The following is a 26,282-nucleotide window of genomic DNA, read 5'->3' on the forward strand; positions in this document are numbered from 1 at the left end:
CGCACACGTTTACGCAAGACAATCATAAGGGAATATGTGGAAACATTAGTCAGCAGGTTTACCGTTACACTTACTTATTAGTTACCTAGTCTAAGTATGACAATATCATAGTAGTGTAACCATGATGTTCCTATGCTTTCCAAGCTTGCGGTATCATGTCATTATAAAGGAAACGTATTTGTAAAAACGTATATTGGGTTGTTAACGAGCATCACTGGACAGATCAAATTCAATCATATCATATTTTAACAGTAAATATGACTTAAAATAAAGCCAGTTTTACACATGCTCAGACGCAGATGGCTCATTTCAGCATTTAACATCAGAATCAAGTTTTTGTCAAACCTATATTGAACCAGGAATAACCCAGTGAGATAATACATACATCAGGGTTCATACTTATTGAACGACTTCTCCATGACCGTTACTTAATTTTCCATGACCAAAAAAATTACTCCCAGCAGTACCACTGAAAATGGTTTATTTTAACATGGAACAGGAAAATAAGGTCTGCATATGAAACATGTTGTGCCTATCTAAAACAAATAAAATAGTAGGCTTACTAGCTTCTACAGACTAAAGCAACTCAAATCTCTCACCAGCAAAATACCTCGTCAGTTAAATGCCATTTTACTTTTCATTACTATAAGATAGTATTTATTATCATTATAGTATTACTATTTCGTCGATTAGATAAAATATAAATTATATTTGATGCAACTTTAGTTACATTTCCATGACTTTTCCAAAACTTTGGGAAAAATATTGTTTTCCATAACTTTTCCAGGGCCTGGAATTAGCTTTTTGAATTCCCATGACTTTTCCAGGTTTTTAATGACTGTAAGAACCCTGATACATAAATGAAGGTAGAAAGAACATGTTTATTGATTAAAATCTGATAAAAAAAAGACTACATAAAATATGACAGTTACAAAGAAGACATCAAGGAATCTCGGATATCAATCAAGTCAGCCAGCTACAACTAATCTTCTCATTCATCTGCATCCGTCATCGTGTCACTCCTCCCCCTTGGCCGTCTTAATGAGTTCTGCTCGTCTCTGTTTGACTGCCCCTTCAAATTTGGTGAAGTCGTCCTTACTGGATTTTATCTTTGAGGGAAGGAAGGAAATAAAATCTGGATAAGTAATTGTGTGTAGTTTTTAAAATGCGTAACAAAAAGTAAGAAAAACAGATCGGAGAAGAACGTTGGCAGTAACATAGTTGTATCTAAAACGTACAATCTGGAACTTTTGCTTCTCCCTATGTAGTTTAAGGAATTCCTCCACGTTCAGCTCTTCTACTTTCTTCTTCAAAGCGATGAACTGGCAGGCTGCCGAATGAGATTTGTGCTCCTTTCTGGCAACAAAAACAAAAGAGTGATGAGTTAGACTAATATTGAATCCATGGTTGTTCTCTGAGCAGTACGTTTAGTAATGTGATCATCGTACTCTGGGTCATCGTCTGGCTCCCAGCCCTCCAGCTCTTTGAGGCAGAAGAAACACATGGCGATGTCCGGGCAGTTATCTGAAGGAGTGTGTATGAAGCCAGCTTTGGCCATCTGGGGAAACAATGGAAGAAACAGACCACATTCAGGGTATATGCAGGAATCCTGAAGTCAAATGTAAGACCTTTTTTAAGACCCTTTCCATACATTTTAAGACCTCATCGCCACTTCAAGTTCTAACCGGTTACATTGGCGACACACTACCTCACATTTACTATATACAGTATTGATTGTCCTTCCTCCTTATCTTTATCCTTATAAAATGATTGGTCGTGCTTTTTACAGTGCTACGGCTTCCACAGATGACATTTTTTAATGGATTTTTTGTCAAAGCACTTAAGATATTCATTGCTATCGGGATGTTAAGAGCATTCCATGGAATATAACAAAAAGTGTATCTCGAGCCGGTTTCTCAAACTTACCTACCCCACCTTTAAATGAATGGTTCGCTGAAGTATTCAAAAATGTTTAAATGCAAGGGTTTCTCTTTGTAAATGTAGTATATTTGGGTTTAGAAAAGAAACAAACAAGCTGTGTGAAGATGTCACAAAGGTCCCTGGGAATGGTTAACCCATTCCTTGAAAACACAACTAGGAAATGAAACAATGAAAATAATATGCGCTGCAGCCCTAGTTAGGTAGCCTATACTAACAAAAAATCAGTGGCATCTAGCCAAATGATGTGTCTGAGTTTCAGGGTAAACGGGTATTGAAATCAAATCATGCTTAATTTAACACTTTTCATTGAAAAAGGTAACTCAGAATGCTTCACAAACCAAACACATAGACCATTTCCTACTTCTATGCTTAAATGAGTACTTAGAAAATAACCTGTTCGTCAAATTATCGCGACCTTTATTTTGAGCAACAACCACTTATTTTCCATTTGGCACATATCTATCCTACATACGTTAAACCTTTGCTTATGCTATTGCAAAACGTTGTGTTAACTCTTAACGTAGCATTACCTTTATATCACCTTTGTAAGTAATGACAACGCCAACGTTACTCTAAATTAAAGCAAAAGTCAAGAGGGATTATTTATTGTCGGTTAACCTGCAGGTCGATTAAACCCAGGGTATTTAATTCCATTATTAGCATGTTTTTAAATGTAGCTACAGCTAGTTGTTGTTGTGTTAGCTGTTAGCATTGTTATCAGGATCAACCGTTTTTACTCACGTTTTCCGGCGTACACGAACAGTTTTCTTCAAACGGCCACCCCTCGAAAGTTTTCAGTCTGTTCTCATAAGAGTACATTTTGATGGAGTCTTTGCTAAGCGGTTCCATTGTATAGTTAAAATAGACGTCAAACAACTTTAGTTTCAACCAGAATGTTTCCAACAGCTAAAACCACAGAGCGGAGGGTGATTTCAAATTTTGGCGAAATTCGCTTCGACAGTTTTGATTGGCGGATTTCTTCTTCGTGGATCAACGCGAAAATAAATCCACAGGTCCGCCACCCAGTGGTCAGTGTGAAGCATTTACCGTAAACCTTTACTGGAGCTGAACTTTGACAAAAAATAACTCATTACTTTTAAATAAATAGATTTTGGAAGACATTTCTCCCACCTTCCATACATTCATAAATACATGTGAATCCTACATCATCTTCACTTTTCGTATTATAAGATTACTTTTATGTTCAGGGTCTTTGTGTTAGAAACAGTGATGGGGACAATTTCTCCAGATTTAAATCAGCAAAGCAGAAGACAAACGATGTCCCTCCCCTGGGTGTTAAACCTCGAGCACCTGCATACAAAACCAATGCATAGACCTCTGTCCCACCAATGTGTTTTTAAAAACAATGAACTATACACTAAGTGTTATTGTGATGTGATTTGGAGTGAATTTGTACCTTTATGCACATAACGAGCACACAGGTATGGAGGACAGAACATAACAATTAATAAATGCATAAATACAGGAAGAAATACAGGAATACAAAAATACGACAATAAATCAATAAATATGGAAAGAAATGTATAAATTAAAAAATAAAAGTTGAGAATAAAACAGAACACACATTATTTATCTTTCATGTATTTCTACATTTATTTTCACTTACATGTATATATTTATTAATGTATGTGTCTGTGCATCTTTCACACACTGTTGTTTTGCTTGGTAGCCTTGTATTCTGTGGATACGACAACACCACATTGTTGTTTTTTTGTTGTCTTCATTTATTCAAATGACTTCTAGAATTGGCTTAAAAAACGTCATTATTTTTAATGTATTTTTGCTAGCATTTTATAGGTCGGATTTGTTTTTATCTTCAGCGCCTTTTCTGAATAAACCTAAGAGTCTGCTAAAATAAAATACATTAAAAAGAAATAGAAACGTCACATTTCCGCTTATATTTCATGGGTAATGTAGTTCTTTGCTCTCATTGGTCCAAAACGCGACGCGCGGAATTCTGTGAGGGGCTTCCCTTCCTCTATCAACAACCGGTTCAGGAGGACTGGAGGACCTTGTCCATTTTACAACAATTTTACCCTTTATTATCACTCACTAAATGAACAGTGTCAACAGTACCTAGCGTTACAAATGCGGACTACAGTTTCTTCTTCTTCGGTGGTGTGACCATGGACAGACGGTGTGCTGTGGAGACTTTTGCAGAGTTTGGCTTTGCAGGAACCTCGTGCACACCCAGGATCAGTTGTGGTTTCGGGACAGATGTGCTCCTCTGCACTGGAAGCGACGAGGCTTATGTTTTCAGCACTCAGGAGAGGAAACTCAAGGTAAATAACTCATGTACTTTCAGTGGTGGACAAAGTACTTAAACTTAAATAAAAGTAGCAATGTCTCAGTGTAGAAATACTCTTCTACAAGTAAATGTCCTGCATTCAAAATATCTTCATTAAAAGAATAAGCGTCAAAATGTGCCTACAATAAGTAAAAGTACTCATTCTGCACACTGTCCCATTAAAACATTTAATATTATTGTTTATTTATGTATTGACATTAACGTGTTCATCAATGTGTGCAGCTGGTAAAGAATGAGCTTTTTTGTACCTTCATATTAGCTTGTGAATTTCTTTGAGGGATCAAAGCTATTTTAAACCTTTAAAAGTACATAATACATAATTTTTTCGTTATGAATTGGACTATTAATCTGAATCTGATTCTGCAAAGTTATCAAACAAATGTAGGTGAGTAAAAACAACAGTATTTCTCTCTGATTTGTAGTGAAGAAGCAGAAAATGGATATATCCAGTCAAGTACATTACTAAATAACTGTCCACCACCATATGCTTTACACTGACAGGCGGACTTGCAAATCTAGATATCTAAAGATAACTTTACGTCCACATTTTCTGTGTTTGATTCTCTTATGATGTGTTTTTCCAGGCTGTCCTCCAGTGTCCTGGTCCTGTGACTGACCTGGTTGTGAGTCATGATAAGCAGCGCCTCTATGTAGCCTGTAGGAGCGGAGTCTATTGTGTCAGTTCACAACTTCTGCTATCCAGGTATGGACCCACAAAAAGGTGCTCCAATGTTACCGCAGTACAATAGTATGTTCCTTTAAATCAGGGCTTTTAAGTGGGCTTCCCTCAGACAAAGTTAGGATAACCCCCAAATCAAATGGCCTCATTATTATTTAATTGATCCCATAGAGACCCAATAGTCGACCCAAGATAGCCTAAGATTTTTTCCAATATTAGATTTCATTTAGCTGATGCTTTTATCCAAAACAACATACAACAAGTGTAGTAAACCATCAGGATACACACTACCAAGAATACTCTTCAATTAAGCCAAACCTTTAAAAGTCTTGCATATAAATATTTTGTTTTTGTTGCATTGTTTTGACCATCTATCACTTCAGACTACACAAAATAAATAAAAATGTCGCTCATAAGGCATTTAATAGCTTCTCACTCTGGGAAAGTTAGAGAACAGTACATCTCCACAAACCTCTGTATCTTTTAAACATGTCTTTAATTAAATCTCACACATTTGGGCTACTTTATGTGATCTTCTTTTGATAATTCATTTCATATTGTTTCACTGAGCCTCCTATAAAATAATGTCCAGCCCCCCTCTGGGAAAGGCCTGCCTCCCACTATAAACACCTCTCTTCTAGTTCACAGATAATCCATATGTTCTATATCGTGTTAAATTAAAACCTGTCAATGCCTCTTAAATACAAGAAATACATACCCCCCCCCCCCCCCCGCAGGGTTAAAGGCTCCCCAGCTGATGCATCCTCTGGTCCATCTGAGCTGAAAATCTCCTCTGAGTCTCTGGTCGTTGCAGAGGAAGGAGTGTTATCGCTGCTCCTCGTCGGCTCCGTGCTAGTGACTCTTTCCCAAAGAGACGCATCCTGGATGTTGACTCTATACAAGTCCTCAAACTACGAGAAGCTCAGCTCTTTCAGTCAGGTCTCAGGAGATGTAAACACTGAGGAAAAAACAGAAATAAGACGAAGTCCGGTGCTGATTTGTGTTCATTCAAGTGATGCAACCCCATCGTCCTCCTCCTCTAATTCCTCATCAGATGAAGCTCCAAATCAGGGCCATTTTCACCTCGATTCAGTCCTCTTCAAACTTCTTTTTGGGGTCGATGTCGCCCTCGCCAAATCCCCCGTTATCCTGTGCGGCCTTCCAGACGGGTGCGTGTGTTTCGTCCCTCTGCGTCTCCCAGGATCGAGGCTCCGAGTCCTGCACAGCCTGGAGCAGCCCGTCGTATTTGTCGGATCATCGGGTCCAGGACAGTGTTTGGTGGCAGTGGGTGAACTGGGGAGGGTGGTGCTGATGAAAGCCGACAAAGGAGGGTCAGCAGAGGGAAGAGGGAAGGTTTTTATTGAGGGGTGTGTACCGGGGCCTGTGGTGTGTGGCTGTGTGGATAAAAACACTCTTTACTACAGCACTGGGTCAGACCTGCTGCTACTGGATCTATCAGAGGGGACATCTGGAGAGGAAGGCCAAGGAAAGGATGAGGAAACACGCAGAAAGATGGACGCTGCCCTCCAAAGCCCCACCAGTTTAAATGTGTGTCGAGTCGTCGCTTTGGCCCCGCCGACATGCAACACTGCAGGTAAACAGGCCTTTCATTAAAAGTGTGTCAACCAATTACCAATGTCTCTCAGTTGAAATGAAAATCGCGTGTTACGCATTAGATATTTTATGGTTTCGTTAGGTGTCACATTTTGAACTGAGGCAGCTGCTCAACACATTTTTTTAACGGTAAAATAAATCACAAAGCTCCCAGCATCTTTTCACAGAGAGGTGACTTGAAATAATTCATGAGAAAAGAATGGAGACATAAGGTTCACAGTGTTTGATTTGCGGTCTCCGCGTGAGAGTTGACTTTCCATACAGAACATTCTTGAATTAAAGGGGAAGAATTAAGGCTTTGAAGGTGTTTGGAAATAGACATTCATCTTTGAAATGTAAGTACTTTTAATTCTGCCATCACTGTTACAGCACAGTTGAGAAGTCTTCACGCATTCAAGGCTGCCATTTCTCATTGTAAAAATGCTCAGTGTTGTAAAAATAAATAACCTTGATCTGTGTCTCATACTATGTCTTTGCTGAATTCATGAGGGTCCATGACTTTGTCGAAATTTGGCCTCCAAAGCCATTAATAAAATACCTTGGATTTATTGTTTAAGAAGGTGTAGGAACCCTTCACACAGTAGTCAAAGTAAAGTAGTGATAATGTCTTAAACCAGAAAAGGTGTTACATTTCATATTGATTGCGTGCATCAAGTCCGCAGCAGACATTAACCCTTCTTTCCATTTAACCTGTGACTCTAACCTGATTATTTGTGCCTTATAGCTCCAGGTGTGGTGGAGCTGCTGGGTCTGTCTGTCAGAGGGCAGCTGCAGAGGATCCGTCTCCCTGTGAGGACAGAGGACAGCAGATTGTCCTCGGGGTCAGACTCTCAGGTCGGCCGCAGCGTCAGGGACCTGCTGTCCTCCATCGGGGACGTCTGTGAAAGGTGAACCCAACACAATAAACATTTATATTAGTCATAACATGTAACATTTCTGCATTCAAATGTCTAAGAACTACTGGATGTTTGTTTGTATTTTATTGAGAAATCCACATTTCCATATGTCCATGTTTCATTTGTTCTCCGGTAATAGCAACATATCCCCTTATGTCAATGTTCTGATTGTATCATAATTGCACTTTTTATCCAGTTTTGGCACTTTTTAAATTTCGGTCGTTCTCTATTTTCTATTTTAGGCAAGGGTCGGATTTAAGCCATCAAACTTCTGGATATTGAGTCAGAAAAACATAAACTTGAATCTGCTTTATTTACGACGAAGAGAGCTTAGTGAATTGTGGAAATGGTGGCGATGACAACCATGATCCCACTACTTCACAAAACATCCAAACTCTGCCTATTGTTATTGTTTTAATTGAGAAACCCCTAGTGGCAAATAAATGACTTTATGTGCCTTTTAATATTATCTTTCTGTTCATGTAAATGTCATTTTCCTTCCTCTCCTTTTAGAGCATCTGTGCTGAAAACATCCATCAAATCCAAAAACCAGATTCTCCAGCACCTGAATCAAGTGCTCAACATCAGCTTCCTGTTGATGGCAGGTGCAAACGGTGAAGAGCATCCTCCCCTCCAGGAGAACCCAATCAGATGTCGAGCTTCGACCAGTTGGAGCAGATTGCTTCAGGAAGACTCCCTGACCCTCACATGTGTCCTGGATAACTCCAGTGCTTATGTTTTGGAGCGAGGCTGGACATTAAGCATCACTGTGTTTCCTCTGTGTCCTCCTCCCAGTGCAGGAGGAGAAAACCTCTCCACAAACGTTTCATTCCCGTTCCAAAACCTCCATCCAGGCGAGATGTTAGAAGTGGCTTTGCCTATAGCAGCTGCAGGCGAATCATCCTTCCCCGTGACAGTGAGCTGCTCCCTCCTCTTCTCCCTCACCAGCCTCCTGGGAGAGGAAGCTGCAAACCTTCCCGCTCTGCAGAGCAGCTGCATCAGTTTGCCCCTGAACACCCTGACAGTGGATTGGCTGCACGCCCTGCAAGTGAGCAGCTCTAAAGCCGCCCAGGAAAAGATCACACCTCATGCGACAGATGCCATTGAAGCTTTTCTTAGATCACATCGAATACGGTGCGGTGGAAAAGCAGAGGGAGGAGGAGAAGGTGGTTTAAAGTATTCAGCAAGTGTACGGGTGTCTGCAGAGTTGCTAAGGGACACACTTATGGTGGTAAAAAGCTCAGATTTAGACCCTGCAGGGACAAAGACGGCTCCTGCAAATGTGTGCCTTTCTCTGCTGGAGTGGCTGCTGTCTGAAGGTCCTGGAGGAGTGACGACGGGACAAAAAGGAGACACAATCGCATTGAGGGGATCAGTGGTGCATGCACAAAGTCTAAACAGACATGCTGTCAAACTGACTGCCAAAGAGGTAAAGAATAATCTGATAATATATGCACAAAGGTACATTTTGTGTGTATTTATGATTTAAACGGTGCTTTGTTCTCCAGGTAAATGTAGGGGTGGAGGAGTCCCTGAACACAGTGGAGGTTCAGGTTCACAGCTCGTCTATAGCAGCCGTGTGTGGACTGCACCACGCTGTGCTGCGGCGAGTACAGGTACACACACAGACAGACACAGACACAGACACGCAGGCACGCACACACACACACACTTCTTTCCAGAGTTTTCTTTTGTCTGACGTTTGCAGACACTTAAATGTTAAGGTTTTATTTACACCCACTATTTATTGTAGACGGGTGCGTAGGAGTCTTGAGACGCTTCACCAGATGAAGTGTCTTGGGGCTAAAAACTCTGAGTCAGCAAAACATTTTTATTGCAAGTAAACAACAGTGTGCAGGAATGTTGGCTACACATCTATCTAAATCATTTTCACATCTACATATTTGACTTATTACTACATTTTAACTTCCACCATTTTGTCATTTGCACTATTTTATGTATTTTTTAATCTGAGAGTGAGCAAACATGTTAGTTTTGACGTTGCACATTTGGATATTATGATGGAGGGACATTAATCATTCCCTTACACAGTCACGACGTATATAATAACAATATTAATAATAACTTTGTTGTTCCTTCACACAGACTCTGCTGCAGAGAGCTCCAGAGAGAGCCGCGTCCACAAAGAGGGTCCAGAGTTTGGGGTTAAGAAAGGCGCTGCAGCGGGCTGAGGTACCTCACTTTCTCCCTTACAGCTACATTTTCTACAGTTGTGTTTAAATCCAAAGTATCTTGTTGTTTTTAAACCTTCCTTTGTCCCCCTCGTCTCCTCTCAGCACCTGTTGCAGCAGATCCAGCAAAGTCGAGTGTCTGGGGTCTTCAGTGGGGGGGCGTCCACGGAGCAGATGAGCCGAACGCTTCTCGACGTTTACCGAGAACTCAGAGAAAACCCTCTCCTTATAATCTAACACTTCCTGCCCTCGGCTCTGTCCAGTGCTCCCCGTCTTTGCAGCAGATGCATGAAGAACAATTATCATAAATGTCATTGCTATTGTGAATGCGCTTTGGCATCAATATAAATTCTGTTTCCGTTTAATATTCTACACAAAGAAAGATTTATGACTCATTATTTCCAACCGGTATTTTACTATACTATAGATATTTTCTGATGAATGGATATACAAATGTCTCTCTTTGGTATGTCAACAAAAGGAAACAAACATTTTGAAGCTTGCTTTATCAAATGTGCAGATTTCTGTTCCAAACATGTTTGCAAATGATCATACATTTTATAGGATATTGCCTTTTTTGCATATTAAATATAACATCTCAGGAAACTTGTAATACAAAAAAATATAGTTTCAAAGGTGGGGTATGTAATTTTGGAGAAACCAGCTCGAGTGCGCTAGAATTTGAAAGTACGCAGCCGAAAAAATCTGCCCCTTCCTTCAGACTTCCTTACAGAGCCCCTCCTCCAACACACACGAACGCGCACATGACCAATGAGGGCACGAGATAAGTTTGTGCACAGATGGAAGGCTGACAGGCAGGTAGGCCATCCAGTTATTTTAGCCGGGCCGGCTCAGATGATTGGTCGTTCTTTTTACAGCGCCACAGCTTCCACAGATGACATTTTCTTAATGTATTTATTGTCAAAGCATTTAATATATTCATTGCTATCGGGATGTTAAGAGCATTCCATGGAATATAACAAAAAGTGTTTCTGAAGTGAATTACCTACCCTACCTTTAATGTAGGTAAGGAACTGGGGAAGTTGAATTGAGATTTATATTAGTTAACGTTTTAACCCCCACTCACCTGCAGTGCCTTTCTTCAATGTGCTTTGATGGAATAAAAGCAAGAGTGAGACACCTGAGAAGGAGAAGTGGCATCCACAGCTCCTTCACATCTTTTTATAGACATCATAACTATTCTAGGGATTGAACCTGAAGTGTTCTGGTGATGGAAAACCTCCATTAAAACTCAGGACTGCTGCGTGTCTGTGCAATTAAACCAGAGAGTGAAAGCTTGAGGTGGGCGAGGATCCTATAGAAAGATCTTCAGTAATGAATCTGACCTTTACTCTGACATGTGCCAAAGACATGCAACATTACTGTTTTAAAGGACATGTGTTTTATTTTGTTAAAAGTTGTCTTTAATGTTTTACAGTTGCAAGAAAAAGCTCTTCATGTAAAGCAACTAGTAGGGCTGGGAATTGCCCAATAAAGGACTTCAAGTTCTACGTCCTGATAAGAAATGTGACATTACTAAAACAAAACCTAACCCGCCATACAGGTGTACTTTCAGTGAATGTAGATAAATGAGACGGGGACAAATGCAAAATCCACGCCTTTTTGTCGCAGCCTCAGACAACAATGCTATTGACTGTATTGATTAGTATGTTTGTCTCAAATTACACATTTATTTAAAGTGTACCTATCATGCTATATTTGAATAATATATTGTAGGGCCATACCTATATAAAACATGTCTGTGAAGTTTTTTTTTCAAAATACCAAACAGATCATGCCATGCCTCATTTTGCTCTATCTTGCTCTCCTCCAGCCTGTCTTTGCATGAGCTGCAGCTGACCTCGCCCCCCTGCAAAGGAGGGGGCCGAGTTACGAGCGTCATGTTACCATGCTGTTACCATGCTGTTACCATGCCACGGCAACCTCTCATTCCCCTGATAGGTGGAGAGTTGGCCATATAGGCGGAGCTCCTCGTTCCTGACGTCAGAGAATTTTCAAATCTGTATCAGATCCGTTGCAGCCCCGTTTTTAGAGATTTGGGTACGGAGGAAAATAGAGAGGGTTGTGTTTTCTGATACTTGGTGAGTTCCCTGACACACCAGGGACACATATTCATGTATAAAAGACATACAAAAGTGCATTTTGCATGATAGGTCCCCTTTAAGTTCTTAGGCTTGATGGTGTCTTGCATATCTGTTTTTGACGGTGGCCGACAGGGGCAAACATGCCGAAAAAGTTACATTAGGAAAGCCTCTCTGCAGTTTCAAAAGCGATGCAAATGTAAAAACGCTGTGTGCATCACTTTAGCACACAGCGTCCTAGTTTCCGTTGTGTTTTAAAGTTCTTGCAGTGCTTTTAGTAAGGCGTTTGCCCCTTTCGGCCACCATAGTTTTACCACTGTAAGGAGAGGGAGAAAGTTTGGGAACATAAAGACAAGGAGAAAAGAAGGTTTTGGTTTTACATCTTCAGGGGTTGAAGGACATTGAGAAGTCTACTTGTCTTTATTGAAAGGAGTATTTTATTTCTAAAGATGGAGATGTTAGATTGGACAATAAATAGATCTTGCATCGCATGCTCTTTGGAAAAAATCTTAAGGAACAACACAAAAACTCTAAAGTTCATTCACACTCATGCTGCTGTTTGATCCGAAGCATTGTTCACATCATCAGGACTTCTCTTGGTTTTTGTTCTCACACTCTCCTGTGCTGTGAGGCTGTGATTTCTTTGTAACAGGAAGCTGGAAAATGTGCAATGAATTCAGTACAAGTTGCAACTCGTCTCTGGTGCGTAAATGTCTTCCACCTCAAAGTGTCACAGACCTTTAGACTCTTGACGTCATACTGATGATGTAATGTTTAATGTTTTAATACTCCCACAGGGCCGAGCTGCTCAGGCTGAGTCCGTCTCCCTTCAGCGTTCCTCCCTGGTCTCCTCGCAGGTATTTTCTGTTCTTCCCCCGGATGGCGAGGCGGCCGTGCTCCAGCAGCTCCACGGTGAAATCCTCAGGAACTTCCCCGTCTGAACACACCAGCCCGGAGCTGTTCACGTACCAGAACCGACCGTCCACTCCTGCAGGTTTGAACACAAGAGCCAGTGAATGAGAGTGGAGCAACAGAATCAGTCTGTCTTTATCTTATTCAATTTGACATGGAAGTTGGATTTTGTATCAGTTGCTCCGTTTTAGAATAACATGAAATATGTAAAAAATATGCACATAGCATTACCATAACATTGAATATGTAAAAATGCTTAAAAAACAGATTAAAGCTCTTAATATACAGTCTAAATTATACAAAGTTCCAGTTAACACAGGGTGGGTTATTGAAATGGTAATTCTGCAGGTGAAGTATTCCTTTAATCCTCATGTTGAGTGTGTGCCCCCTGACCTCTGATGTGGTACGCCCCGTTGCTGAACTGCAGGCTGAAGATGTCGTAGACGGACCGGCTGCCGTCCAGCAGGTTGGAGTTCTTGTGGTGACAGATGAAGCCGTTCTCTCCTCTCAGGATCAGCATCGGCCTGTTGATCAGTTTCAACGTCAGCTGCTCGTCCTCGCCTGTCAGAAGATGAGAGGAAAGTAATGAGTAAACTAAATATCGCAAACTTATTTTTCCCTTGTTTAATTCTGTACATATTCCACAAAGTCTGGAGATGACTGATGCCAAAACATCCCCCTTAGGAAAGTGTCATTAAAAGTTATTTATTTTTCCGGGGCAGCAGTTAAAAATCCAACTCGTAGCAACAGATCAGATCAATTTTTATGGCACAGAAACAGAATACACAGTTATTCTCACAATGTCTTAATTTTCACAAGACAACTTACAAATGTTCTTATTCCAACATCATTTTCACATCAGAGCAGCCAGAGAGAGGAGGTACATTAGTGAAAAGTCGTAATGTTTATTAAAGTCTCTCACCTATGGAGTCACTGACAGCCAGCAGCTGGCCGTTCTTCTTGGTGCAGATGTATTTCCCATTGTTAGCTTTTAGTGCCACCTTGTGGCCGAGCCACTCCACTGAAAACATGCTGGTAGCTGACCTGCACATCACAGGACATGTTTGTAATGCTTTAATAGAAAATATTTTTGGTTTGTAAAAAAAAAAGTGTAAAGCAACTAGTAAGATTAAAGAAAAAACTACATCAGTGGTCGGTTTTCAACATTTCCACACAAAACAACTCATCTAAAACGGCGCAGGTCTTCCATATTTAATTCAGATTATTTACTTTATTTAAAGAAAATATTTGCTTTTTTAAAAATTATTCTATATTTATGTTATTTTTACAAATGTTTATATAATTTTTTCATGTTTATTGTATTTTTCCTCTACTCTATATTTGAGTTTTCTTGATTTTAAATGTGTATTTGTTTACTTTGAGTTAGGGTTAGGGTTGTGGGTTTGTTTATGTTCTGAACCAACACACCAAAGCAGTCACTCACACTTCAGTGGCTGAGCTCTGGATGCCTCCGTGGGCCACCAGGTCCCAGTAGTTCCCTTGGCTGGTGCGGAACGTGCACTTCCTGGTTTCTTTGTCGATCTCCATCTGAAACGTCTCCATGTCCGTCTCGTCCTCCTGATTGGCTGCAAGGCTTACTCCTGAGAGGGGCAGAGGAAGAATGTGCTGTCAAAATCAAATATCATTAAAGCTTGAGAAGTATAAACTTAGTATTTAGCTTGAGAAGTCTGGAGAAATCCATCATAGCTGCTCACAATTGTTTGCTCAATTGTTTTGCCATGTTGTATTCCTATATGTGGATTTACTGTTGTGATAGGGGAGGCGTGTGGCGCAGTGGACTAGTGCGTTAGTGTTCGGATCAGGGGAGCACAGGTTCAAACCCCACTGCAGTCAGCATGTCGTTGTGTCCCTGAGACACTTCACCCCAAATTGCTCCTGTGGGGATTGCCCACAGTATTGAGTATGTAAGTCGCTTTGGATAAAAGCGTCTAATAAGTAACATGTAATAATCCACAGAAAAGGTTGTTCACTCATAGATGCATGCTTTCCCTGCGCGGTGATACAGTTCACGGTGTAGTTCGGTCGAAAGAAAATAGATATGAAACTGCTCACAACCACATCTATGGATTATCCTGAGTAAAGGTTTAAATACATTGCTGTCAAGTTGAGTGCGATATAGTTTTGTTATTTTGAAGAGAAGGCAAACATCTGTATGGCCTTTATCTCCTACACTCGGCAACTAACACCAAAACAATGTGAATTTAAAATTGCCCAATAGGTTTTGATTTTGGGGTACTGTCTCTTTAAGGCAGCCTTAGTATGTGTGTTCACAAAAGTCTTTCTTTTTGTTCTGAATAGGTGTTATTGTGTGCATGAAATTAACAAATTCCTCTAGAAATATCCTCTTTTTCTCTCTTTGTGAAATCTCAGTGGCAAGCCGAAAACCAACAAAGTAATTTTGTGAAAACAGCGACATAGCGGCTTGCTAATCAGGCTGCATTGTTATGTTGAGCTTGGCCCAGCATGAAAGAGTTGCTAATCACATTTGATCCTGGGATGTAAGGTTATTTTTAAGTGATGCCGTTAAACTAAACTGAACCCCTGATCTGACTTGTCAAGTATAGCCAACATGAGGGTAAATACATTTTCACTGATTGGGGTTCAATCATGCACAGAAAATATAACTGTAAATAAAGTTAATTCACTAAATGTGGCTGTGCAGGAAATATTCCAGCAACAAGCTATCACATAGTAAATGTTCTTACAGTAATTTGCTATACCCTACGCATGAATTATATAAAGAAACACAAACAAGAACAACACCTTTTGATTGCCTAACGCTTAAACCACTGAGAAACCAATTATTTGAGCATTTTCTTTGCTTACACGTCAGATAATAACACGAGAAAAACACAACACAGTGACATCCTTTCCTTTGAGCTTTGATTGTCAATTCAGTATCCAGGTTCAGGAGACAGCTTTATTATTAAAGGGGCCCATTTATGCCCAGTTTCAGGTTCATATCAGTATTTAGTTCCTCTACTGTGACATTTAATGTCCCCTCCTCTTTTCACCCTCTGTCTGAAACCAGAGCCCAGTCTGCTCTGATTGGTTAGCTGGTCGACTCTGTTGTGATTGGTCAACTGCTTAGAGATGTCCCGCCCCTTAGCCTATCACATACAACGTGTGGGAGCGCTAGCCAATAGGAGAGTGAGTGTTACATAGTGATGTCACTATATTCTTGAAGTAAATAAAGGAGTCCAATGGAGGCGTTTCAAGCAGGGGGGGGGGGGGGATGTGTGAGAGAGGGTCTTCCTCTGGAGGCACTAAAACCTATATAACACACTACAGGAAAGGGAAAACCCTAAAAAAACATAATAGGGCCCCTTCTTGGTGACATTAAAACAGGCTGCTTTCATATTTTCTACTGTACTTATAAATGTTGGCCGGAAAGAAAGCAGTTGTTCGTCCCCAACAAAAAGCAGATTACACAGAGCTCGTTAATTAGTTGCGTCCAAATACATTTCTTAATCCTTTAACAGCCCTTATTTGTGCTCATTGCGCTCCCTATTATCTCCCTGCTCCCTTCTCTGTCACCCTTATCCCTCCCTCCCTTCCCCCCATCTACTCCCCCACCTCCGGCCCTGCCTATCTGCCCTCTTCACAGCGGGGCTCTGATATAATCAGCTTTCAAGGGCTACCCGTCCAATCCCTCAATCCCCTCAATAAAAGAATAAAGGAAAAACCGGAAAAGACCAGAGGATTTTATGGTCCACACTTAGCGGGATGTACGGATAATTACCGAGCCCTCTCAACCCTCCAGCTTACCGAGCGATGAATGATCAAACATATGGAAAACACGCTCCAAAAATGTAACTGCATTAACTGGATATACTGGATTTTTATACACCGTTAAAAGTACTCGTGTATAGAGGGGACTTTTATTCAACCAACAGGAACCAAACTCTTTTTTCTTTGAGAACAATGACTGAAAAAATAAAACGGGCACTTCCAGAATGCAATCCTCTGCCAAGGTCGTTTCCACAATTGAAAAATAATGAGTGTATCCACCCCGTGATCTAAACTTGAATGGGTTATTCCTTGGCTCATGCTACAGCATTCAAACCAAGTTTCATAAACACTTCACTATTATTTGTTTGTGTAATCCCGCTTAAAAAAAAGAAGAGAAGAAACAAGGTGAAAACATGACAAAGTTAAAGCCAAAAACGTCAATTTTTAAGCATTAATTTTCCAACCTAAACTCTCATAGTGAATCTACATTGTCAGTCTCAGCTGAAGTGGTTCTGTATCAGCAAATAAAAACTCTTTAAGCATCCATTTTTTAAACTCTGTAACTCATGGTACCTCCTTTCTTTCCTGCAGCCTTGGAACACTGCAGCTGTATGCCAAGCTTTTTGTGGAAAGTGCGTTGGGAGGTCTTCTGGCTAAGAAAACTATTTGTGTGTGTAAAGCAGCAAGGTCGAGGCAGTTGAGGTAAGCTTTTCCGTTATTTAAATGATATATTTGGATACTTGTGGGATATCTTTAACATTGTCTTACTTCAAAGTGAGCTATAGATTCATTAATCAAAAGCTCCAGTTCCACCTTTAAGTGTTTTGATCCAAACACATGTTTTTTATCATCAGAAGCATACATCTTTGTTTTCAGGGCTACTGTCATAAAAAAAAAACTCCAATATCAAAGAAACGGTAGCGGCCCTAAAATCATAGTTCAGGCTGACGGTAATGCTATTAGATTTGCACATATTTCGTTATCAACTAAAGTTTTGGGCGTATAAAACATGAGGCCTATTGATTTTGCTTGGCCATGGTAATCCATGTATTAGTTGTTGAGTTCAGTCTGGGCCAATGTAGTGATAATGATTTGGCAAATGAAGACCAAGGTTGCAGTCGAATAGTCCAAAAATCAGCTCCTAACGTCTATCCCTATCGTCTATCCCTTGACCTCTGTGTGAAACGTCACGGGGTCAAGGGATAGTGGATAGGAGAATTCAAAAGGATTTAGGAGAAGAGACTGCGGTACTTTAGAGAATCCGACTGCACTTTCACTATCCGACGTGTTTATGATGCGTCTGCTGCCGTGGGGAAACTATGGAAACTACAGTTTTCTATACAGCGGACTACAACATGGATGTATAATAAGAACGAGGGACTACTGTAAACTCATCTAGAGACTCTGCACCGTGCTCTGATGCTGTTGTTTTATGCTTTATGAACGGGGACAACAGAGAAACATATTCTTCATGACCAAAGTTTGAATTGAAATAAAAAAGGAAAGTGAAACTTATGCTCGTCACCCTCTCCCTCCGGTCCACATTAATACAAATGATCCCAATACGTATGATTGTATGAAAAGATCTTAAAATCAATACAAATGTATTTATTATAAACGTTAGTCCTTAACATCTATCACTGTGTATATCACCATTCAAACATCTTTTAAAAGTTGAACAACCCCCACACAGCTCAGTAAAGACTGTGAAATGTTGACTTTATTTGATAATTTCAGTCAAAACTAACGTTCATATTTCTCTTTTTGATTATAATACTGATGAACGTTCAAAACAAAGCACTTTGGCAAGTTACCACATACGTTTTAAAAAGCTTAATAAGCACCGTAACTTTCATGATATCATTTCTCGGTCATAATCGGTTGTTTCCGTGAACGGCCTGAATGTTGTGTGATGGCAAATGCTGCGGCCGCAAGGCATTGTGGGGCAGCATTTTCTCCTCTCCTTTCGTAAAGGGAAGTCCAGTGGTTCCTAAACTAAAGGAGGTTATAAAGGAAGTTTGAAACCTCCTTTCCTTTCATCTCTAGAGAATTCGAACAGCACTTATCATGGCTGCCACTGAGGGACTTCCGGGTCATTTCACTCCGTTAGGAAGGTTCCTAAGCTAAATGGACTATTCGACCGCAACCCAAGATATTGTCTGAATGAAGTGAGGTCCAATCAGGTTTTTTTCTACATTTCATAGTCATGTGTTCTTAGGGCATCATCAATAATAAACATGGGCTATCACCTGGCTGTTGAGGGATGCATGAATATAAATTACATCTGCATAATCCCACATAAATGCACCTTCACGTACCACTTTATAGAGCTCTATCACAGAGGTTTTTTACTGAAAACCCCCCAACAAATCTTCAAATGTGTATACCACTTCAGCCTTGTGCTTTATGACAATATGAATCCCATCTGTTTTAAGATTCTTTTTCGGGCATTTTGCTTTAATGTAATGCCAGTAGATATAGAGATGAGGAGGGAGAAAAGGCGTTGACATGCGACAAAGATGTCATGGTTACTGAGCCGCCGGGACGCTTCAATCACATCTTATTCACACCCGATAAGGTAGATATCATGAGGTCTTACAACTGGAGAAATTATCATTGATCTTAAGTGCGTTTGAAGCATACATTTCGGCCCCTCTACTCCGCACCTACGCCTGGAGGCCCATCACTCTCATTCGCTCTCATCCCGACTCAATGTCATGCTTTGTCTACCTACTCCATGTGTCCATTTCACACTAATTCAACCCAGAAAATGATCCTCAGACAGGCCTCAGCTGGGACCTCGCAGGTCTGATAGATGAGAAGGGGAGAGGAATGGAGGAAAGAGAGAAGGATGGAGGAAGGAGAGAAGGATGGAGGAAGGAGAGAAGGATGGAGGAAGAGAAAGTAGATTAGATGCGCTGAAATCCAATCCAGCAATCTGAGATATCAATAGCTGTGTTGATGACCATCTTTGACACAGAAGTTGGTCAAGCATGCAAATTACGGTGTTGTCATCGTCACTGATTAACTATGCACACTCCTAATAAGTGGTGGACTGTAACGAATACATTTTGGTTTTACTAGCTCGATATTAATTACATTTTTAATTGTATGCATTTATTTGTATCTCTGTAAAGTATCTTTGAGCAGTGCTTGATAAATAACATGTATTATTACTTATGATTTGCATTATTTCTATACTAAAGTACTGTTACTAAAGTACCATTCTCAATCCAGGACTTATAAAGGAGCATGCTTACAGTGTAGTATTACTCTTTTTACTTAAGTAAAGCATCTGAATACTTTCTCCATCGCTGCTTCTAATCAGTACCCTCCCCCGTGTATCTACACAGCAGCAGTAGCACATTTTGGATCAGACCCCAGATCCACTTTCTGTTGTTGTCCTACCTGCAGGCTGCAAGTGGAGCAGGCCTAACTAATCCATCAGCGATAGCCCGCTCTGACATCCATTATTAATGGTAAGCTGATTCCACTATCCCCCTGTCCATTATTTCCCTCTTTCTCCCAATCATTCATCCTCCACAAATGCATTTTCTCTTGGTTTTTTATTTTCAGTCCATTCTTTTAATCCCCGTTTATCTGTGTGTGTGCGTGTGTGCGTGTGTGTGTGTGTGTGTGCGCACGCATGTGTTTATAGAAGGTTTTTCTCTCGTTAGACAATCATCTCTTTTTCTCTTTCAGGGCAGAGTGGACCACAGGGAGGTGATGAGAGACATGATGGCAGATCTACAGGCTAACACACACACACACACACACACACACACACACACACACACACACACACACACACACACACACACACACACACACACACACACACACACACACACACACACACACACACACACACACACACACACACACAACACACACACACACACACACACACACACACACACACACACACACACACCACACACACACACACACACACACACACACACACACACACACACACACACACACACACACACACACACACACACACACACACACACTTCTCTTTGCAGAAAAAACATCTCAGGATAGATAGAAATGTCTGTTTTACGTTACTGTTTCTTTAACACTTTTTTCCGGCTACCTCATTACAGTTGACCCTCTTATCACTAACCCATTTACCACATTTGTACTCACTTTAAAATAGAAAGCCAATGTGACTCCTCTGCGCTAAATGGAGCAGAAACAAAGGTGCCAAATGTGTGTAAAGACACAGGTGACATTAGGAAGGATAAAGAGCCCACCTGTCTCCACACACAGTCCTATTGTCCTCGAGTCCTTTGAGAGTTGTATCCCCCCTTCTCTGCTTTCCGTTTCCCTCCTATTCATCATGTCATACGCAGATGTAGACAAGGTATATTTACCCAAGAAGCTTTTTGAGGTACTCGCATGTAAGGATTTTCCCTTTTATCCCTCTTTATTCTAACCTAACAATTAAACCTTTCACCTAAAACTGATTTTTTCTGCAGTAAATGTCTGATGTGCTGGGGTTAACCCGGGATAGATTGGAGAGTTAGAGCGGGACCCGGAGGGGCAGAAGCTTTGGCCCCAGGTGAGAGGCAGCTTGGGTTTCTGAAAGCAGACTCCCCCCCCCCCCGCCCTCCGCCTTCCAGGAACAGGGGCCAACTTCATCAATAATTCAACACACCTCAACTCACCACTCTCCGCAGCAGGATGGTTCTGTGTGGGCGAGTGTGTCGGTGGGAGATAAAGCTTTTGTTTGTGCAGAACAAGTGTAGGAAGAGAGTAGACAGTAACACAGAAGATGCTGCTTTATATACTTTATGCATGTTACACTGCACCACATTTCCCTTCCCCTTCAACCAATCAGTTAACAGTCCTCGCAGTCTGTCGGTTTCTGCCCGAAGCTCCCACTGCTACCCAGGAACAATAAGAGGGGCAGAGGTTGGGTTACAGCACCGGGGGCTGCAGAAACTCGACCCTGCAGACAAGAATCTGCAGCCTGCGGATGGGTGTCATGGCCAAGTATGCCGACAAGCATTGTTAGTGTATGCTAATCCACCTCAAATCCAGCTTCAAATCAAACCAGAGAAACCATTTCAGCAACTGTCCTCGTCTGTCGAGTGGTAACATTTACATTACATTTCATTTAGCTGATGCTTTTATCCATAAGACTTACAATAAGTGCATTCGACCATTAAGAAACAAACTCAAAAGCAAGAATCCTTGAGGTACATTGTTCTATAAACGCAACCAGATTAAGTGCTACTGCATTAAGTTAATTTAAAACGTAATCCTTTGTAAATGCGAGTTACAGAAGAGATTTTGTTAATAATTTTTTTGAAAAGATACTGTCGACACAGGTACGTTTTCAGTCTGCGATGCACACTGACTGACTGACTGACTGACTGAAGTATGATTTTAGTTGTGGGATCACCCTGAAACCTGCTGTTGACGGCCAGCAATCAAACAAACTCGCAGTGGTCTTTGAAAACCTAGTACTGAAACTCAAAAACGAACCAAATCTAACCGAATGTAATCTCAAAACACAGTTTACAAAGAACACAATCAACGGGGAAGCCAATAAAACCGAACATAATACTCAGCAGGGTCCAAGATCTGTTTCAATCAAATGTCCAGGATGCCATGACACCTGATAGCCACAATGACATTGTTTTTCTAGTTTTTAGACCGATCAAAGAAATCCAACCTTTGAGAAAAAGCCCAATGTGGAGCAGGTGTAATCCATCAGTATTGTAGTGTGATGTCGTGCCTGCACGCTGATCAAATAACGCACTCCAACGGCCCCGTGACAAGGCCGAGGGGTAAATACATAATACAGTATCAACAGAGCATTACTGCAGTATATAGGTTACAAGCAGCTGTTTCAGTAAAGCCTGAAGGGTAAAAGCCTAGTGTGTTCACACCATTACCCAACAAAGCCAGGAGGTACATTTGAGAAGGAGAAAGGGGATTTTCCAGAAGATCACCATTTATGATAGATTATTTGGCTCAAAAATTTCTATTAGGAGTGCTGAATTTTAAGAGGGGTATCCAGCGTTACAGGAATACAACACTTTCTCCGATAACATCAAATCTCATTCATGGAAAAAAAAGTGTGTTTTCTGCAGTTGGGTGCAAAACAAATCTGTTATTGTACCGATGCAATACCTAATACCCACGGTGGATTAAACCTAAATCAACTGCAGCCCTAAAACTAATCGTATCAGGTCTCAGACATCGGACTGATTGTCTCCCCTATCAGCCTCATCTTGTTTTCCTGACTATCCAATGTGATGTGAATGCATGTTGATGTGCAGACTACATTACCCATAATTACCATGCATCCCTTATCAGTTGTCAATCTCAAGAGAGTGGCCCATTCACTCAACGATGCATATTCAGCTACTTCCTGTGAATTGTAAGCTCAGTTTTCTGGAGGCATATCAGTGCACACAGTATGTAAGTATATAGGCTAGTAGTAGTAACTGTAGTAGTTGTAGTATTTGTGCCCCCTCTGCTTCATTATGCATGTGTGGAGGTCAGTGTGGCTCATGTGACCACCTTTAGTGGCACATCAGGTCAGACTTTAGGGAATATAGGAACAGTTGGGGTTTGTGAACACATCCTAAAGGCTATGCTTTTTTTTGTGTAGCATCATACATACACTGACGCATTTTTAACCAACTTTATTTTACTAGATTTAGTGCTCACAATCTTGTTGAATTTAGTGATTGTTAATTATGTGTCGTGCAGTTTTGTCAGTGTCTTGCAGCTGCTGAACAACCCCTGCCTATGTAGATGTGCCTGGTTAATTGGACTGTGCCATTCCCCTAAAACTTGAGGGGTGTTTTTAAAGAAGCCCCTTCACCTAAGCCCCTCATCGTTTAATAGTGAAGAGTCTTCTCTCCCCTGCACTCAACTATGGACTGGCCAGCATTGTTATACATTCCTGCAGTGTGGAGAGGAAGTTGGTGGGCAGAAGAGCACTCATCCTGTCACCCATTCTTTGAAGTTGTGTGTTTAGTTTTAGCGTACCCTGGTCCTTCACAGTGCATGAAAGCAAGGCCACTGATGCGTCTGTGTTTTCCTTACCTTGTCTTATGGAGACATATCGCCCATTGGCGGCGGTCAGGACCACCTGTGGGTGGCTCTCCTCCAGGTCAAACAGTTCATCTTTGCCCGGCTTGGAGCAGCGTCCGGACCTCAGGGTGCCCGTGGGCCCCATGGGAGACAGATACTTCCCCTCACAGTCTTTAAAGGCCAGCTTCCCACACTTCAGCTCCAGCGTGTACGCAGTCGCCCTCCCGCTCTGCGTCACCAGCTTCCCATCGTTGCTGAGGAAGCGGCTGTCGCAGGTCTTTAGGCAGTACTTTCCCTCCTGGTACACCAGGGTGAGGAGCGCCGCCACCCCCCAGGGGATGTTCATATCCACGGCGATCTCCCCGTCCTCCATGGAGAGATGGGCGTACCGCTTTCGGGCCACGGACAGCAGGTTGGCCTGGGGGTGTAGCGCCAGGTGAACGGCCCACAGCTCGGCGTCTGTGATGAGCTGGGCGAAGCAGGACAGGTGGTCCCGAGACCCTCCGAAGAAGCGCAGGTGCGGCTCGGACTGCAGGGCCCAGCTGCCGTTGGACTGAGCCACGATGAGGAAGCGGCAGTCTGCGTTCTGCCCGTCGGCCTCGCAGGTCACCCTGCCGTCCTTGTCGGAGGCCAGGTATCGACCCAGGTGGCTGCGCAGGTAGACCACCCGGGGGTCCTGAGGGTCCTCCTCCAGAGTCCAGATCTGCTTCTTCTTCAGGCTGGGAGCTGATGCATTCAGCTGAGGGAGAAGGAAGCAGAGCGTGAAGGCTTTTTAGTCTTGTGTTTAACTGACATTTATTCATTTAAGATAAACCCTGTTGAGATGAACCATCTCGTTTTCAAGGGGGTCCTAAGATATGGTACAAACCGCAAGAAAGTGACAAGAAAGCAAGCAAACAAAACAAATTGGACATTAGGCAGAGAGGCCAAAAACTAAAAATGTATCCTAGCAATAATACAAAGAAATAAATACAAATAGTGCTTTGTACATTTCAAAAGAAGTGAATTGTCGTACATTTGGTGGCAAATGATTCCAGTCTGAAGGAGCTTTGAACTTGAATAATCTTTACTGTTTTGTATACTGAGGGAGTGGAATAAGGGTATGTGTGTTAGGGGTACACAAAGCTAGACAAGTGCCTTAAAGACTGAAATCATGACAATATGATACAATTATAACTGGACTTTTCCTCACATTTGACATGTATAATGAATTTAATATGCTATTCCTTGCACACTTAGTGCATATAATGTCCTACTTGTAAGCTGTCATTTGGCCCTTCATTGTGTTTATTTGACAGATAGTCTACAGATCTTTATTTTTCACTGTCAACTTGTTTATATTTTCAATTGTAGTTATGTTTATTTTCTATTTTGAGATGTTTCTATTTTGCCTGTGTGCATTGCCTTGCTACCTTAGATGCACGAGTGACTGGACCCTACACTCTTCCATAAGTGTGTCTAAAAGGACCCGTATTAGAATAATATGTGTTTTTATGCCATTTTTGTCATTTTGGTTAAGAAAAATCTCTTGTATAATATTTAGTATTATATTTTGGTTCACACTAGAAATATTTTATATTTAATTTTTCACTATTTATAATTTTAGAAATTTCTTTTACATTTTGAAAAAAAAACGTTTTCCCAGAGGATTCCATAGAAAATGCATGCGGGTCAGTTTTGACCCTCTTATGGAAGCTTGGGGTAGTAATACAAAAACTACAATTTATTAAAATGTAAATTTAAAATTAGAATGGCATGATATCCAAAACATGTTTTTTGAGGAATAGCTGGAATATGAAATGATAAAAAAATGTAATTACAAAGATACTTCAAGAAAACCACCTCACCGGGTCAAAAAAGACCCACTTATGGAAGCTTGGGGTCGTAATACAAAAACTACAATTTCTTAAAATGTAAATGTAAAATTTGAATGGCATGATATTCAAAACATGTTTTTTGAAGAATAGCTGGAATATGAAATGATAAAAAAATGTAATTACAAAGATACTTCAAGAATACCACCTCACCGGGTCAAAAAAGACCCACTTATGCATCTCAGGGTTAAAATGCTGCGGTCACGAAAGAAAATCACAAATTGGGATCAATTAAGTAAATGTTATCTTAAATACTTTTTTTTGTTGTATCGAATGACGTGTTTATACCTTGAAGCCAAAAGCCTCCGCGGTGAGGTAGCGACCCTCGTGGTTTATCAGACCAAACTGCAGCTTCAGAGGACGATTCCCATTAGCAGGCATCTTCACCTGTGGATTCAGGAATGTGAGACAGACGGAGAATGAGTTAGGGATGAGGAAAAGGAGAAAGAGAGTAGGATAATAAACCTGATGCAAGAGAGTAAGAGGTATGCATAAAAAAAACCGAGGTATAATGGGTTTTTTAAGGACGGAATAAGACAGGCTATGAACTCATGGAGAATGATGAAAAGAGAAATACTTCAAGACAGGAAATCAATTCATTAAGGTACAGTATATAAAGCACTCTCAAGACCACCAATTCCTTCCCCCCGCCCATGGCTTCATTATACTTTTTTCCAGCCTTCCTAATTTACTTACTGTGGTTTTGTGGCTTCCCCTCTGCAGTTTCTTGCGGCTCTAATTCCAGCTCCCAGATTTAAGAGGCTTCTTTTTCTCCAGGCGTCCTCTTGTAATTCTTTCTCTCTCGATGGCTCTGGCGTTGTGTTGATCGGGGATCCCGCCACTAACCCTCCTCTCCCTAATCAGGCAGAGAGACTTGAGTCAGCCTTGATCTCTCTTTACGTCTGGCTTCCACCTCTCTTTCTCTGCA

General features: G+C 41.2%; 3 protein-coding genes across 4 annotated transcripts; 1 reads left to right on the forward strand and 2 right to left on the reverse strand.

Annotated features, from left to right (window-relative positions):
* Nucleotides 1–861: 861 nt before the first annotated feature.
* birc5a (baculoviral IAP repeat containing 5a) lies at nucleotides 862–2,888 on the reverse strand. The gene is made up of 4 exons (XM_034119727.1): nucleotides 2,683–2,888; nucleotides 1,449–1,558; nucleotides 1,239–1,356; nucleotides 862–1,109 (listed from the first exon to the last, which is right to left on the reverse strand). Exons 1-4 carry the CDS (start codon nucleotides 2,788–2,790, stop codon nucleotides 1,017–1,019), a joined length of 429 nt encoding a protein of 142 aa, XP_033975618.1. The 5' UTR covers nucleotides 2,791–2,888; the 3' UTR covers nucleotides 862–1,016.
* A 1,045-nt stretch (nucleotides 2,889–3,933) lies between these two features.
* On the forward strand, nucleotides 3,934–10,275 carry faap100 (FA core complex associated protein 100). 2 transcript variants are annotated; one of them, XM_034118960.1, is made up of 8 exons: nucleotides 3,934–4,244; nucleotides 4,855–4,973; nucleotides 5,687–6,543; nucleotides 7,288–7,450; nucleotides 7,973–8,888; nucleotides 8,968–9,075; nucleotides 9,566–9,652; nucleotides 9,757–10,275. In XM_034118960.1, the coding sequence occupies exons 1-8, from the start codon at nucleotides 4,089–4,091 to the stop codon at nucleotides 9,886–9,888; spliced, it is 2,538 nt and encodes an 845-aa protein (XP_033974851.1). In that variant the 5' UTR covers nucleotides 3,934–4,088; the 3' UTR covers nucleotides 9,889–10,275. The 2 variants fall into 2 exon arrangements, with proteins under 2 accessions (XP_033974851.1, XP_033974852.1); XM_034118961.1 differs by having other exon boundaries at nucleotides 6,374–6,543; nucleotides 9,757–10,272.
* Nucleotides 10,276–12,178: 1,903 nt separating this feature from the next.
* On the reverse strand, nucleotides 12,179–26,180 carry fscn2b (fascin actin-bundling protein 2b, retinal). Its single transcript, XM_034119909.1, has 7 exons — nucleotides 26,051–26,180; nucleotides 25,643–25,741; nucleotides 23,493–24,219; nucleotides 14,110–14,266; nucleotides 13,588–13,709; nucleotides 13,059–13,226; nucleotides 12,179–12,741 (listed from the first exon to the last, which is right to left on the reverse strand). Exons 2-7 carry the CDS (start codon nucleotides 25,733–25,735, stop codon nucleotides 12,536–12,538), a joined length of 1,473 nt encoding a protein of 490 aa, XP_033975800.1. The 5' UTR covers nucleotides 25,736–25,741; nucleotides 26,051–26,180; the 3' UTR covers nucleotides 12,179–12,535.
* Nucleotides 26,181–26,282: the final 102 nt, after the last annotated feature.

This window comes from Trematomus bernacchii, unplaced genomic scaffold (assembly GCF_902827165.1).
Source record: "Trematomus bernacchii unplaced genomic scaffold, fTreBer1.1, whole genome shotgun sequence".
Classification (NCBI taxonomy): Eukaryota; Metazoa; Chordata; class Actinopteri; order Perciformes; family Nototheniidae; genus Trematomus; species Trematomus bernacchii.

Excerpts from the sequence above, each read along its gene's own strand:
- birc5a (XM_034119727.1), bottom strand. The coding sequence starts at position 2,790 with ATGGAACCGCTTAGCAAAGACTCCATCAAAATGTACTCTTATGAGAAC. Across the intron at positions 1,559-2,682 it reads GTTCGTGTACGCCGGAAAAC|ATGGCCAAAGCTGGCTTCAT; the intron begins GTGAGTAAAAAC and ends TTGTTTCCCCAG. Across the intron at positions 1,357-1,448 it reads GAGCCAGACGATGACCCAGA|AAAGGAGCACAAATCTCATT; the intron begins GTACGATGATCA and ends TTTTGTTGCCAG.
- faap100 (XM_034118960.1), top strand. The coding sequence starts at position 4,089 with ATGGACAGACGGTGTGCTGTGGAGACTTTTGCAGAGTTTGGCTTTGCA. Across the intron at positions 4,974-5,686 it reads TCACAACTTCTGCTATCCAG|GGTTAAAGGCTCCCCAGCTG; the intron begins GTATGGACCCAC and ends CCCCCCCCGCAG. Across the intron at positions 9,076-9,565 it reads CTGTGCTGCGGCGAGTACAG|ACTCTGCTGCAGAGAGCTCC; the intron begins GTACACACACAG and ends TCCTTCACACAG.
- fscn2b (XM_034119909.1), bottom strand. The coding sequence starts at position 25,735 with ATGCCTGCTAATGGGAATCGTCCTCTGAAGCTGCAGTTTGGTCTGATA. Across the intron at positions 13,710-14,109 it reads CAGAGCTCAGCCACTGAAGT|GTCAGCTACCAGCATGTTTT; the intron begins GTGAGTGACTGC and ends TGTGATGTGCAG. Across the intron at positions 13,227-13,587 it reads GGCTGTCAGTGACTCCATAG|GCGAGGACGAGCAGCTGACG; the intron begins GTGAGAGACTTT and ends ATCTTCTGACAG.